The sequence below is a fragment of the Danaus plexippus genome (genome assembly GCF_018135715.1).
Source record: "Danaus plexippus chromosome 13 unlocalized genomic scaffold, MEX_DaPlex mxdp_15, whole genome shotgun sequence".
NCBI lineage: Eukaryota > Metazoa > Arthropoda > Insecta > Lepidoptera > Nymphalidae > Danaus > Danaus plexippus.
Genome location: NW_026869849.1, coordinates 6,610,593 through 6,626,749, shown reverse-complemented (window position 1 = coordinate 6,626,749; position 16,157 = coordinate 6,610,593). Strand labels below are relative to the sequence as shown.

The window sequence follows — 16,157 nt, the reverse complement described above, 5'->3', positions numbered from 1 at the left end:
AGTGCTATTTCATAAACAGGATTACGAGTGATGTTACCATGAAGATTATTTCCATGTCATTAAGTTTTACGACCTCTTCCGCCGTTCACGAGCGTCTCCCCGCTCTTCATTATATTACATAGTTTAAACGGAACATTTAAAATTTAATAAACATATCTGTTTTATAATTATAACAAACAGCGCAGCTCCGTATATATAAACAGTGAATCCGTAAACCATACTTTTGTTAGCAAGTTGGTTTTGAAAATGGTTTTTCGTTCCTTTCCAATTATTGAAGCCTAAAGACGTGTGAGTTAGCATTAATTGATCATTGCCTTTGTTATTTCTTAATTAGAATATCATGTTATTGGAAGAAGCCCGAACAACGAAGTGAATTGGCGGTTCTGTTAAACTTGGCTTCATTTTATTAACAAAATTCCACATCGCTATGAGTTCAATGACCTGTAATGTTGGTATTGCACCAAATACAATTCATATATTTGAAAAAAAAAATTAATAATGTAAATTTTCTTAAATAAATTCGGATACGATAATTTATATTATCAGAATAGTCTTTTTGAAAAATCATTTAATAGTCCTTTCAGATCGCATCACCCATATGTCATATTGCATAGTCAGCGACAAATGTATTTTTATTAAAATTATTATCGAATACAAACGCAATATTAGTGTTTGTTTATACTTAAGTGATGATATCTTCCGGTTCTTGTATAACTTAAAATGTCAATCGAATTTTAAAACTTTTGTCCTATCAAATATTGTTCCTGTCTAGTGCAACGTCTCCGACCCTGTTCTCGATGAACCCTCCTCTCTCCTCATATTTCTCCGTCTACTTCATCATCGCGATGTTTTTATTTTTCTTTCAACTCTCCAAGTCACATTTCCTCGAACGGAAACTCATCTGACCCAGTTTCGCGAGGTTCAATAAAACTCTAGCGCATTTAAAAATGTTTATTCAGTTATAAAATCTCTTAACACAATACAAAAAAATTATAAAAATGTTCTTAGTCTACGAGATTATTATGATTGTTTCTTATAAATTATCATAAAAATCATAATCAGGGGGTATATAAAACAGATATCTATCGGTACTTTTTATTTATGTAATGATTTAAAATTCTTAATACTTCCGCTCCTAAACATTTAATTATCTTAAACAACTAACAACGATATAATCATAAACATTAAAAATATAACTTTAATAATACTAAACGCACATCATCTGGTTCCATCACAGACGTTCGGAGAATACATCACAACACAAGCGGTCGCGTCACGACCGGCGCCGGCGGCGGAGGCTGCACTCACCCGGCGTTCTGCAGCACGAAGTAGTATGGCCGCTGTATCTTGTTGACGCCGGCCGCGGTGACGCGCGGCGCCGCGCCGTGCCACTCGATCCTGTATGTGTCCAGGACTCGTATCGCGAGGCTCGAGAGCATTTTGTTCACGACTCCAGCCGCCGGGCAGGTCTGGCCGAACGGCATGGAGGCGCAGCGATGAGCCCGGGACGCGTTCAGCGGCCGCCAGCCGTCGCTGTGCCAGCGCTCCGGTATAAACGACTTCGCTCTTCCCCATTCCTTCTCTAATTTACTTGAAACCCCATGAGCGAGCACTATGTCCACCTTGAATAATATTTATTTATATCTATTATTAGTTCACGAGTAAAGTGAAGGTACTTATTTTTTTTTTCTTATTATTTTTCTATTTGGAATACTTGTCGCATTATTCAATAACTTATGTCGTTTCCAAAATCTATAATTTAATCTTTCAAGTATATTAAGTATAAATACAACAAAATCAGTCAGCCTTCCGTCACGCTAGTCGTTATAACAATCCAACCGCCGACTCACCCCTTCGGGCACCTCGTACCCGGCGACGCTCAGCTCGCCGACGCTGCGCCTCACGACCCCCCCCGTGGCCGGGTACAGCCTGAGCGCCTCCCGGACGCAGGCCGCCGCGTACGGCATGTCCGGCGCCGCCAGCCCCTCGCCGCGGACCGCGCGCGCCCAGCCCGCCTCGTCGTGCACGCGCTGCTGGCGGGCGGCGTGCAGCGACAGCTCGTACAGCATGCTGATCGCCGTCTGCGCCAACTGGGACAATCAATCGGATATGAGACAGTTTGTTATTTTAAAACTATTCGTTCGTTGTGAAGAGAATCAATTATATTTTCTTATTTTTTTTAATTCCTTTCATTAGTTGTCTGTGCAAAAACTGTTCTCGATCACGAATCAACGATATATAAGATATCGAAACACGTAAATTCTTGGTTTATATACACATGTGTAATCTTTTAGCGTGTCCATGGAATCTTAACCAATATCCTAATTGATACGAAGACGTATTCTTAACCTATAGATTGTAAATCAATCAATGTTACAGCAGTGTATTCGTTATTTTATAGTGAATTGAGTGTGAAGTGCCGAGCGTATTGGTGAGATGCACTTACTGGATCAACGCCAGCCAGGAACGCGTCTGCAGCGAGTGGCAATATTCGCCTCTCCAACGGACGCAGTTTGTTTAAAAGCACTTGTTCGGCTTTGAGTTCCTCATTATTGAGGTTCTCTAACGCTCGAACCAGAAAGTGGTCTGTGAGGCTGAAAATATATCCAATCGTTAGACATACAATTATTTAAAAAATATTATTCATCAAATTAATCAAAACTCGAGGTGATGTTTTTTCCGATCGACATTGTGGGTTCGACTCCCGTTGCCTCATCACCTGTAATGTTTGTCGAAGGTCTTCAAGGCCTCGTTGAACGTCTCTGACTCCTGTCTCAGAGTATCTTCGCTTCGCACCAAATAGTTTTCGTTGGCGACGTCTAGAGAGCACCGCACGAACCTCTCGGCCGGAGACAGATCTCGTTCGCTTTTTTTTGTAAGCGAACAGAGATATTTGATGTGATCGTCCATTGAAGTCTTCTCTGGATTCCTGAGTGATTGTTTTTCATTATAAAAACTGTAATCTTTATAAACTGTATCCGCAGAATAAACACAGTTAAGCAATTCTCTAATAAACTTGAAAGTATTTAACGGTCCTAAGAATAATATCTCATACCTCTAACTCTGCAAGTTTGACAGATCTTGTTATAAATGAGCCAAGTTTTTAATATGGACTTGATAAATCTCTAAGGAACCGGTCGTTTTTAAAGTTTCGGTTATTAATAACGTGGGGTGTTCACGACTAATCGGTTTTAAACTACGCCCCGGGGAGCAATGACACCCTTATACGTATAAATCGCTGTTGACTTATATCGCTGTATATTTGTGTACAGTGTTTACCTGTTCTCTTCTGTGGGCACATGAACATTTCCATCCAGACATCCCAACCGCATCCCAAAAATCAAGACGCCGATGATCTCTATCGCCCAGCGGTAAATTTCTGTTTGTAGTTCTTCGTTGAGCGCGTTCCCTGCGTGTCTCAGACCTTCCAGTCTATCAAAAGTTTTAACAGCTTATGTATTATATTTAACTATTGATTATTATTAAAACCGTTTTTAAACGCACTGAAATGTCACATAAGTTATGTTTCCGTTATGACGTCGTACCTCCGTGTAACGTCGACAGCTATGTCATCGAAGGCCTTATCAAAGTTTCTAAGGAACGAGTCATCCTGTAACAGCGTCCGCAGCGCCGTCCATACAGCTTTACTTTCGTCGCTGTAATTCAATATAACGACCAGATGTTTTGTTATTATTTACTAGTAAGCATAAAGTTTATCGTCTTAATAGCACTAAGTCCAACGACTGGTCTGGAGTTCAAAGTTTAAGTGGATAGTTCTACCTGAAGATGTTTTACTTTATGTGCAATGATTCAGAATTGAAATCCGTATTGTGTAGTTGGTTGTTGTATATCAGATTTGATAACTAATTAACTGAAACAATTTTTGATATTTAACGATATTTATTAGGCTGTTACTTCGTGTACCAACTTGTTTACATTTACATCTTCATAGAAATTAATGTAGGTGTAATACAAAACAGAACCATCAGTGTGTACTAATTGTGACGTTGAAAAGGTTTATACATTACCTCTGCATCGGGCATTTCGTGTCAGCGTTCTTCCTGTGTTCGTTGAGAGGTGACTGACTCCACTGTGGCGATACCGTCATGTTACTATCATACACCTACAATAAAAATATACATTGCCATGTGTCAACAAACGCAAATCAATTTAGTTTACTTCTGACAGTTTCGTGTATTACTTTTTTTTATGAAAGATTATTCTTTTGTTATTTGTAATAATTGTTTTTTCCCTCGTGCGTAAATTACAAAAATTATTATCAAGGTCGCTTATATAAATAATAAGTGAGAAAAATTTATCTCGTTCCATACTATTCGTGTTTACATTTATCTAAACACGCTGCGTACAAGTTAAAGTTCACTAGATAAGTGTTGCGAAAAAATTGTGCCGGTTTGTTTCGTGTCGTGTCGTTTAAGATAAACGTTTATTATTTCAGACCTATTTTTATATCTCATATAAAATAAATATCCTGAGCAGTTAATGAAGGATTTTTTTTTATTTTAATTTAATTTATATGATATGTGTTACTTAAATGACCGTATTTTTTAAAAATCGGTTTAATATTTTTAGTACAAGTAATTCCTCGTTTTCTAGACAACAATTCAAACAATTATGATGTGGTTTTTTTTTATAAATATCTTTAAAATAAAGAGATATTCCGTTTTGTTTTTTGTCTAGATTTCAAGTTTTCCCACAAATACATAAACAGCTTTAGTGAAAATCTCGTATAATTAAATGTTATCCAGGCAATATGATTAATATCGTCTCGTACGGATTTAAATTCTTTCTTGCGAAACGAGTTATTATTGTTATTATGTAAAACTCGAATCTTTATTGACATTTAACGAATCTGCGTCAGCGCTAAAGATAACTGTATGTTTACAATATTATATATTTGTTTATATCTATGTATATGTTAGTAGAAATTTGTATCTAAATGTTATGCAAATAGAGAATATATTCGACTAACACTAGTAGTTGACAGGGTTTATAAATAAGTTCTGGGAATACAGGAAAGTATGGCTATAGTCATAATTGCATATGTCATTGATAGATTTCTTGAAGTCGGATTTAAATTATCACGTCTAAGCGGGGTGAGCCAGAACAATGGGGTGATTCTGAATGTTTCCATATCTTCAACAGTTAATAAAAATATATTTATATACCAACATATCATTGGAACAATTGACTTTTAAAAAACAAATTTTAATGTTAATTTTGTAACAGGAGAACAAAAGTTCAGCTTAAATATTTTCTGTGCCTTAATTTAAAACTAAACAATTTTGATGCATTGTCTTCGCTTGTACCTATTTTGTATCGTATAAATATCACAGATTATAACAGCAAACAGACATGTTGATGAGATGCTTGCATGTATTGTATGAGAAGTTGTAATCAATAGGTGTTGTGGTTTTGCTTATATATTTAGATCAATAATTGATTGTAATGAGGAGGCTAGTTTTATAACTTGTGACACGATTCTAGCCATAAGAGTTTTTTTTTTAATCTATTGCTAGCTTGAGAGAGGAGCTTGGACGGTGGAGGTGACAGATTAACGCGCGTTACATAAGGGTTTCTTAAACCTACGCCCGGGTCGCAAGTCTCAGGCACTGTTGAAGCTCCCCTCCCTTCAACGCTATGGACCCGCACCCGCAAGGTGAATCCACTGAATGTTAAGAAGTTTCGTCTCACAATGTGTCACAATGGACAAATTTCAACATATATGTATTTGTAATTTCAATACATCCGATTGAAAAAGTCACTTTTGATGTCTTTTAGAGAAACACATCTTAGAATATAAATCAAATAGTTTTTAATTTCAATAACTTAACCTAAAACCTAACCTTAGAAATATTATTTCTTTTAGAACATGTTTCAATTGTGAAATTTTTTACGTTTATATATATCAATGAGAGAATGATTAGCGTATGTGTCCTCAAATAATGTCTATGACCTCGCCAGCGTCACCGATCAGTGCAGACACTAACATTTCTATCACACACGACGACTGGGACATGTTTGTTTGACATCGTTTTGCGAATTGCGAATTTGAACAACTTTCACATTGAATACTATTTATATTTCCACTCTAAATATTTTGTTTTTTTATACATAGTTAGTTACGAAATTTATATTCTGTAATAATATTGAGTGTGAGATTCAAAGGAGACTTATAAATTTGATTAAATTTATTTTGTTTCTTTATAATATCATTACAATAGCGTTTTTTATTCAAGATTAGTTTATAATAATCGTAAATTATGACTTAGTTTATTCCATTTTAAGTAGTGTTAGCAAAAAAATAGAAAGCGATTTACCTCTTTCATGAGTTCGGGATCGAAGACGTATAGTACGGGTCGAGAGCGAGTTGCTTTGGCGAAACGGACGAGGTCCCCGTAGCGCTGTTGCAGACCTTCCAGCAGACCCAGGCCAACGGTGTGATGGAAACACCCTGGAGAAATATAGCCTTTAGATACATTTCCTGTTATAATATTATTGGATAGTGGAGGTGAGCGTTTAACGCGCGATAGATAGCGTCCCCTTAAACCTACACCTGGGTCGCAAGTCCCAGGCACTGTTGAAGCTCCTCTCTCTGCAACGGGATGGATCCGGCACCCGCAAAGAGGGAATGCTGAGAGGTTTCATCTCTTCAAGATTTGAATAGTTGTTCTGTGTCAGTATTGCTTTGTAGACATTGGCGTTAAAGTGTTACTGAATACTTAAATACATCTAGTATAGAATACCCATTTCATGAAAAGTAATTAATTTTATTTCTCCATTGTATTTGACGTCTGGAACAATAGTTATATTCATAGTCATTGAATTATATTTTATACGATCTTAATTTTTATTATACTCTTAAAGAATCTTCTACAAAGTTCACTTTTACATTTTCAAAGATCAATCGTACAATTTTTTGAAACTCGCATTAGAAGTTCTTCCGATCAACTTGTAAGTGACTCTTAAGTATATCAAAACAAAAGTTATTGTATCCTTCCTTATACTAGAGAAAAAATAGTTATTCGTAAACACAAATATACTCTAATTTAATTTATATATACATATATATTAAAAATATAAATTATAATTTTTATGGTCACTTTGGTTTATTTTTAACTCCCCTAATAGGAATTGTGTTATAAGTTTGACGTCAATGTATGTATGTCTGTGGCATCGTAGCTTTTAAAGGATTACGATGCGGTTATCTCGTTTAAAAGCTCGTTTTATTGCGGCAGTTCTTGTGTATATTTGATTAACAACAGTCCAGTAGAGTAAGCGTGTCAGCACATTAGTTCAATGATGTAATGCACCTTTGACCAATGTTAAAATAGATGCTTCGCTTTATTATTAATATTTTCAATATATCTAAAACGTTTTGAATTAATCAATGATCTTGTACTTGTAGATTTTATGTTACTATGTATCTGTCTGAAAGTTATTTAAAGTAAAGATTGCTAAAGTGATAAAGGCGATAAATATATCATCATCATCATCAGCCTATCGGAGCCCACTGCTGAGCAAAGGCCTCTTCTCACATGGAGAAGGTTAGAGCATTAATCACTTGGTGTTGGAGTGGAGTTGGTGATTTCAATCTTATAATTTGAATTTATAAGACCAGGTTTCCTCACGATGTTTTCCTTCACCCTCCGTCAGTGGTGTCTAAATACTCTTAGAAAGTACATATGATTCGGAAAAGATCACATTGGTACTTGCCAGGTTTCGAACCCGCGCCCTTACGTATGAGAGGCGGGCCTTTAACCTCCAGGCCACCACGACTTCTATATATATCAAACTTGGTAAATATTTTTCTTTGTGTTCGCAGGAACAGTGTGAGGTTACTTCGGAGGATTTAAACGTGGTTAAATTAACAATTTTCGCAAAAATGAAGGTGTTTCTAAATCGGAATTATTTTTAAAACCGATAGACAAACTCGTAAGTATTAATAAGGTCTCATTTATTTGTCGAGGACTTGATATTAATGAATGATATATGACGATAGCTTCAACATCGTTATTGCGTCTATTTAAGTAGTGTTACTTATTATTTTAAGTAGTTCCTATAGTAGTTTAATCTAATATATGATTCCTAAGACACTAACTTTGTCTGTGTATCAAACAAATAAATAAATTAATCCTTATACAAATTTTCATGGAACAAACAATGGAAGCATAATCGCTCGTACATTTTGAACAGTCGTTTAATCATTATTCATTACAGACGTTACAAAGCAATTGAAACTATAAATAAATACTATGCATTCATATTAACTCTGTAGTGATTCTTAGTAAATATATACAATGATCGAAAACATTGTTATCAAATATATGCATGTAACATAAATTACATCCATATTTCTTTTAAACTATTTAGTTCTCACAATACGTGATATATTAAATAATGATCTTTTGTTGCGACAATATAATACACATAATTACTATTGTGTGTAATGAGACTATTGTGTATGTACATGATATTGTAGCACTTTTTAAGTTATTTTTCATATTGTTCAGGTTTTGCACGTGAAAATGCAATGATAGAATTGTGTCACAGTGCATGTATTACGTAGATTATATAAATACAAGCATTGAATACGTTTAATAAATATTTTTATTAGGAATAAGTGCTATTAGTATATTTTTCTACAAAACGAGTCAAATCACTCGGAAGCTTTTTATTATTTTCAATACTTTCATTGCGACTTTGTGACTGGCAAAAACCACTGCAAATTGCAATTTATAGAGTTTTTATATCACAAATCATGTCGAAATGAAAAATGATAATTAAATTAAAAAGAAATATAATTAAAACTGTCACTGTATAAAACATAGTAACATCTAATAAGAGCCATAAAAATTCAACAAATCATTAAAATAATGTAATGTCTCTCTTATATTGAATAATTGCATAGAATTACCTATAACAGGTTAAAGTAACCCGCATAAAGGTAGCTTCTGTAAAATTTAATTGTAACATTCTAATAGAATTTTATAAATAACACAAAGATATATGGAGTTGGGTGAAAATATTGCAACAATCAATATCGTCCGGACCTCCGAACGGCTCGCTTTGGCTGACAAATGTTTATAATAAATAAAACTTATCCATTGTTGAGTTCGATGTGCGATCCGTCAAGATCTAGAAGTGATTTAGGTTACGTATCGTCTGAACTTAAAGTTATATACAAGCAAAAATAAAGTTATATAAAATAAAGTTATATACAAGCACTGGATATTTCAGATTCGAGATAATGCGAGACGATTACAAAGGTATATCTGTTAAGGTAAAGGAAAACAGGAGTATATAATATATATATGATTTTTAACTGTAATAATATTTGCTTTGTCCGATCTCCACAATTGAGTGTTCATGTGCTCAGTTAATATAAACGCTTCCATCCGCTCCGAGCGGTTTCAATGAGTAATGGGAACCACGTTTTTATTCAACAGAAAATAATATATTTCGTTAAATTAAAAAATATATTGAAAACGCTTTATACAGCTGTGAAGTTTGAAACTTGAACACCTTTTATGTAAACGGCAAGCAGAAACAGATTAAAAGTTTGTATAAACCAACACTTTGGATTAACAAAATTGCTTTTATGCTCTCAGATTTCACAAAAAGGGTTGCGATGGTTTTATCTTGTAACGAACATGGCGCTGATAAAACCTCGCGGCGTCTGTTACGAACGTTTATACAAAGTTGGCTCTAGAAATGTATTTTAATCAAATTATTTATATGAAATACAATAAAATCTGTGTCTTATGTTACAGTACAGTTACGCTCATCTTTTATCCATTTCGATATTCAGATTTGTATATTGAATAGAGATGCAATATTGAATCGGAATGTAACCAGTCTGTGCTTGGAGACTCAAATTGTACTGAAGCAGGATTCTAAGCCGCACACACACACACATACATAGGTAAATATATACGTATATATAGAGAATTAATTGTGTTAATTTTAAATAATAACTGTGCTGTCTTACAGATAGTAGAACATGGTTCTATAATTAAACACATTAGTTACCAAAGATTAATTGATGGAACTATATCGCAATTAATTATTGATTTTATGTAAATGTTTTCTGGTAAACATTTGCATAATATTCAATATACTTTCTGAAGATATAAAACAATATCTTGGTGTATGAAATACACTGAGAAATCTTCGCTTGATAATATTAGATTGCATGACACCGTCCTGTTACTGGAAGGGAGTAATTTTATTGATATTTATAGCACAATAACAGGCCTGGACCCAGACAGAGGAAGTGCTAACCGGCTTTACCGCTATTCGAGTAACTTTCTCCATTAGATATAAATATTATTTAGCATTATTTGAAAGTAAAAGTATATGTCGTGTGTGTTTTGGAAGTCGGACGGTTTTAAAGCATTTGCTTCTATTATTCTTGGTATATTTTAATAATAATAATAACTGATGTGTTATGTTATATGAGCTTCTGATTGCGATTTACATTATATTTTGTATTGAACACAATTAATTATCTCACAGTTTATAAGTTAAAAAGAAGTTAAGGGGAAGCGGCTTTCATATCCTATGTGGCTTTATGAGGACGAAAAATAACTGGTCTTGGGACAAATTCGACGTCGTGGAATCTATCGGAGTCGTTGATGTATACGTTGTTTGAAGATACACTCACCGATCCTCGGCAGAACGTGGGCGTGATGTCTCATGATGGGAAGAGCCAAAGGTCCTGGTATGTCTGAGAACTTTTTGACATTTCCAGATCTCACAGCGGGTTCAGACATGTTGTAACGCTGTGGCGATGTCGACGTCCTTTTAACAGACGACGTTGAAAACTGTCGTCTCGGACGAGAGAAACTGTAAAGTTATGTCATCGTTAATATTATTCAACTTTTATATCAGGGTTTCAAAACTAATTCGAAATTTAAATGGATAGAATCATATTCATTATTATCATAGATAAAAATTTTTGGACACAGATTATAAATATTTATTTTAAGGTTTGCTGTAAAAAGTTTGTATACGATACAAACAACTTATTAGAGTTATAGTATGATTCATGCGAACTATCTCGAAGACCGGTAGAAGTTACTGCGCATATACAGTCACGAGATAAACATCTCTTATTCCAATTATAACTATAAAACTGACCACAATAAAGGACTTGTTAAAACAGTATTGTTAACTCTTTAATGTGCGTGGGCAATGTAATTGTTATAATACAACTTAATATGAATTTTGTCCATTTGTGATTTAAATTTGACTGATTAAGTTTCAGTTACTGAGTCATTGACATAGCATATATATATATATAGGTTTAAGTGATGATAACATTAGTTTTTCCTTAAGGGGGTATAAAAGAAACTAGCTTGTAAGCTGAATTAACAAATTCCGCAGTCTTATATCGAAGCCTCTCTGTTGTATTTTTATGTATCTGCTCGGAAGGGTCCACATTAAATTTTGCTTGAGTAAACAGTTTTGATACAAGCTGGATTTTGTATTATCCCAAGATATCTATAGAACAAATATGTTGCAAGGAAAATTAGTGACTAATACTTAAATTGAAGGAATTTCAATCTATATTAAAAGATTTTTTTTGAAGCCCTATAAAATATTACTTTTTATATAAAGATTAAATACAGTAATTATTAAATAAGAATTTTATATCTGTTTATGGATGTCGTATTATGATCTTGTGCTTATAAGTTAAATATATATATATTACATTAAGTTTAAGTCTTAGTATATATAAAAAAAATCTAATAAATATCTATGCTTACTCTAAGTTTATACCAATCACACTACACACGGAGCGTTAATAGTTTTTTATTTAATCTTTCCACATTCTAGGTTTTCTTTCGATTTGACTATTGCTGTTAGCCGTATTGGCTTTGACGAAGTAAAAATTAGTTTATTGAATGAAACAAGAAACGCTCCGTCTATAGTGTGACGTGTCTAACTTGGGCTGATCATACTGCTTCTCCGTGGTTATCTTTGTTGTGGGAGAATTTTAATAGAATTTTTATCTTAAAAAGATTGTTGTTTCACGCTTTAAAAACAGAAAACGATAAAAAATTTGAAACAAACAGTCTTATTTTCATTACCAACGAGTATTACACAGACAAAATATGAATATGAAGCATTATACTATCATAATTTTTATTTTCATATATTTGAGCTATATTAAACCACCTGTGGAGGTTTCTACAAAATTTTTAAAGACAAGCGAAGCCATGAGCTAGCACTAGTTGTAATATGAAATGGAATGTCAATTGTGAGACGGCATTTAACACATGATACGCCGTTAAATAAGCAACTATATTTTCGTACGTCGCCAATGCTACGTATATGGGTGAATTTTTTGTTTTTTTTTTTGGGATCATTCCCACAGAAGTCGTGTTTGATATTGAACTCAATCGTTATTATAATAAGGTTCGTGTTATTGTTGTTGCATTTCAAGGTGAGTGCTGTAGAATGCAGCCAGTTATGTCGGTGCATTATTTTAAGACTCCTTCTGAATTCTTCATTTGACGTGCTTAAAATATTTAATAAGGTTTAATTTTTTTTTCAACTTAAACGACTTCTGTTTAGAGGAAAGTTATCAATTCGACGGTATGTTGTGTGTTGATAAAAAAGATATGCAAAAAAGGTTTTACGTTTTGTATAAAAATTTGACAAATTCTTTGCATGTTTCTAATAATAATCTTTTATGTTTTCAAATATACAAAGACTGGGAAAAATAAATATAAAAAAGTCTTAAACGAATTATAAAAAATGTACCATCGTAAAAAAAGCTAAAACAACAGTTAGATCTCATATAAAATATCAACATATTTCAAACATTCTTTTAGCAGTTAGTGTCAGAGTCTATGGTACTTTACTGTATATTTCCGTATCAAATAACATTTTATCCTCGATTATGAAACTTACCTATATAAAAACAATGTGCTAGTACCGTCACCTCCGAGATTTGCGACGCAATTTTTATGAATATTAATTGGTGTGGAATAATAAATAGCTTTGACAGAGACACGTTGCATACAAATAAAAACCGTTTAATCGGTATTGTTATTTATCGATACAATTAATTTTTCTGTTTTAATATTCTCTTTGCTTTATTGAATAAAAATAAACAGATACTTAGTACGACGAGGACATAAAAGGTGACAATTAGGAAACAATATATATATATATATATAATACATTAATGAACAAATAAAAAAAAAGTAGTCTGTGATATACTTGATTTGAAATTATCTTGAAACCATTTAAGTTAGTGGTACGAAGTAAATACAATAATAAAAGCGTATCTCAGAGGCATCTTTAGGAACCTGGATAGTAAAATAATTATACTACATGAAAGACAATAAAAATTCAATAATGACCATTCATAAATATATAAAAAGGTTTCTAAATAAAATTATTAAGGTTTTCTAAAAAAAATTTTCATTTGACAATATTTTATCTTTCTATTTATTTTTTTATACTTATTGCAATAATTCACGTAAATTAACAGGTAAATTCATTTAAAAAAGAGTTTACAAATCGATACGACATAATTGCATTTATTATTATATCTATATAGTAATAAATCGATTAAATATCTACGTTTATACAAGTTAATATTTTTGTTCTTCGAGTGTTTATTTAACGTAGGCTTAAGGTCAAAGAAACTGATCGCGTACGTTGTGGTTTGTTTAGATACATTGTTTATTACCTCCTTTTTTAATATTGACATAAAAAAATTAAAGTAAACAATTAAAAGAAAACGATACTTGTTTTCGTATCACTGTGGATATAAATAATATAGAAACTCTTTTTTAAAATTCAAAAAAGGAATACGTAAGAAACAAATAAACAATGTAAGGAATATTTTTAAAAATTAAAAAAATAAATAAAATAAACTCACAAGCATTGTCTAGCGAGCACAGTTTTAGACATTTTCACAGTTTTATATTTATAAACACAGAGGACAGTTCATATCAGACGCACACACTACTTGTAATTACACGCGAGGCCCGGCCACAGTACATGCGGCGTCTACTGCGTGCGAGCATCTAGTGATGTTACACGACTGTGTCGTTTTGTTTTGATTTATTTATCGATACTTTCAAGGCTGCGAAGTATTTAGGTTTTGGTATGTATTATCTGAACGTAAAGTAGATTTTTTATGTAAATTTTAACTGTCATTTAATATGTTATGTTTATTATTTTGTTGTGTAACTTTTCATATGTTGTCAACACTATGTCTGGACTTTGAACGTAGCCATAATTGAAGTTACCTTCAAGGACATTATTCCCATAAATGTAACGGGAGAAAAATTAAGTGCAGATTCATCAAGACATCGATGAGAATTCTTGTATTCTTATATAAATACATTAATTCGAAACAAAATACTTCTTTATTCATGCATTTGGATGGTATTGTTACTGGCCTTGATTTAATTAAACCATGTAGTTGTGTTTATTTTGATTAACGAATTTAAGAATAAGAAACGATTACCTATTTTATTTTAAATTGTTTATGAAAATATATTCAGAAATGCTTAAAAGATTTGCGTCAAAGGGCCGTGTGTTTATATTTTTTAACATAAAGGAATTTAATTCATTCGTCTAGAAAAGTAATTTAAAATTGCAGCTGGGATTTTTTATATTACAAAAAAAAAATTAACCTCTCAGTTAAAATATGACTAGACCAGTGATGTTTAATTATTATTACTAACATGAGTTCAGTTAATCTCCAAGGTGTAACTTGCAATAACGAAACGTGCCCAATCTCTTTCATGGTGTTTATTTCACAAATAGTCATATTATTTACTGATAGATGAAACTAACGACAAAGGAAGCAATGTTAGATTGAGTAATACTAATTGATAATATGTTACGAGAGGTGTCTTGTAGACTTGTAATTATATCAACGTATTATTGAATGAGAAACGGCAAACGCTTCGTATATACCACACAGTGTGACGACGTAACCTTGTACTAAGCATACGGACACGTATGAAAAACTTTGAGACTGTCGGTTTTAATTAAACGACGGGATGTAGTCTTTGGTATAATCCCTCGTATCGATATTTAGTGAAGGAAATTGTTAGGTCAATTAGCTCGTTAATAGATCAACGAGAACGAATAGTTTTAATTTAACGAAGGAGGTTTGTTAACATTCTGAATAAAACCTACACAAAATGAATCTGCTAATGAAACCTCCATTGATACATGAAAACATCTTCTTTTTCTGATAATAAATTATTAATATAATTTGATGTTTATTTTTCTTTCTCTAGAACGGTCAAAGTGCAGGTTAACTATTTTTAACGCTCATCTGATTCACAAACGAAGTACTTTTTATTCTATTTTATTTTATTGATTTTTGTATTTCATTTCGATAACATCTTAAATGTTCATGCTTCGAGTCACGTTCGCACTCCCAAAATGTACACTTTCTATGAACCAAAATGAGGCAGAATGTACACCCGTAGAGCGTTGTGAGGGCTGACAGACACAAATAAATGAAATCGATTAACTAAGTTTTATTTTCAAAGTATTGATGAATTTTTTTTACTAGCAGGGAAAATATTTAACAGCTATTTAGCGTATTATTTAGATATATATATATTATGTATATATATTTTACATATATTATAACATAGCCACAAACTAAGATACATATTCATTTACAAAGCTGTAATGTTTAATCAAAAAAACAACAAAGAAAAAATATATACTGTTTAGAAAATCAGAAAATATTTTTAGTTTATTAACTATGTGTAGATATATATATATATATATATATATATATATATAGGTTATTTATTTATCACGTGTTGTAAGCCAAAATTATTAATTTAAAAAATGCTTACTGTATAGATGACAGCCCTATAGCGGTGAGTTGGACAACGTGACGTCCCTCATGTAAGACAACTTGCAACTCTTTGATTATTACATTTAAAACAATATGAATTCTCAGTATATTAATGTATTTGTTTAATTTAAAATTTATAATTTATATTATAAGAATATTTTAATTCTTTCGTAAATATTATAACTGTCTCATGTTAAGGAAATCAATCAGTCAATGCTGAATGTCAATAGATGCTATGCGAAAATACGTTTCGAAAAGTCAAATATAATAAAACATGTGGTTA

The 16,157-nt window shown here is 32.5% G+C and overlaps 1 protein-coding gene across 2 annotated transcripts; it reads right to left on the bottom strand.

The window, feature by feature from the left end:
- Positions 1–938: 938 nt before the first annotated feature.
- On the bottom strand, positions 939–14,079 carry LOC116770074 (probable cytochrome P450 301a1, mitochondrial). 2 transcript variants are annotated; one of them, XM_032661416.2, is made up of 10 exons: positions 13,919–14,079; positions 10,685–10,866; positions 6,339–6,472; positions 4,029–4,123; positions 3,546–3,656; positions 3,280–3,432; positions 2,720–2,929; positions 2,447–2,594; positions 1,851–2,090; positions 939–1,622 (listed from the first exon to the last, which is right to left on the bottom strand). In XM_032661416.2, the coding sequence occupies exons 1-10, from the start codon at positions 13,948–13,950 to the stop codon at positions 1,305–1,307; spliced, it is 1,623 nt and encodes a 540-aa protein (XP_032517307.2). In that variant the 5' UTR covers positions 13,951–14,079; the 3' UTR covers positions 939–1,304. The 2 variants fall into 2 exon arrangements, with proteins under 2 accessions (XP_032517307.2, XP_061383658.1); XM_061527674.1 differs by having other exon boundaries at positions 1,851–2,081.
- Between the last annotated feature and the right edge of the window lie 2,078 nt (positions 14,080–16,157).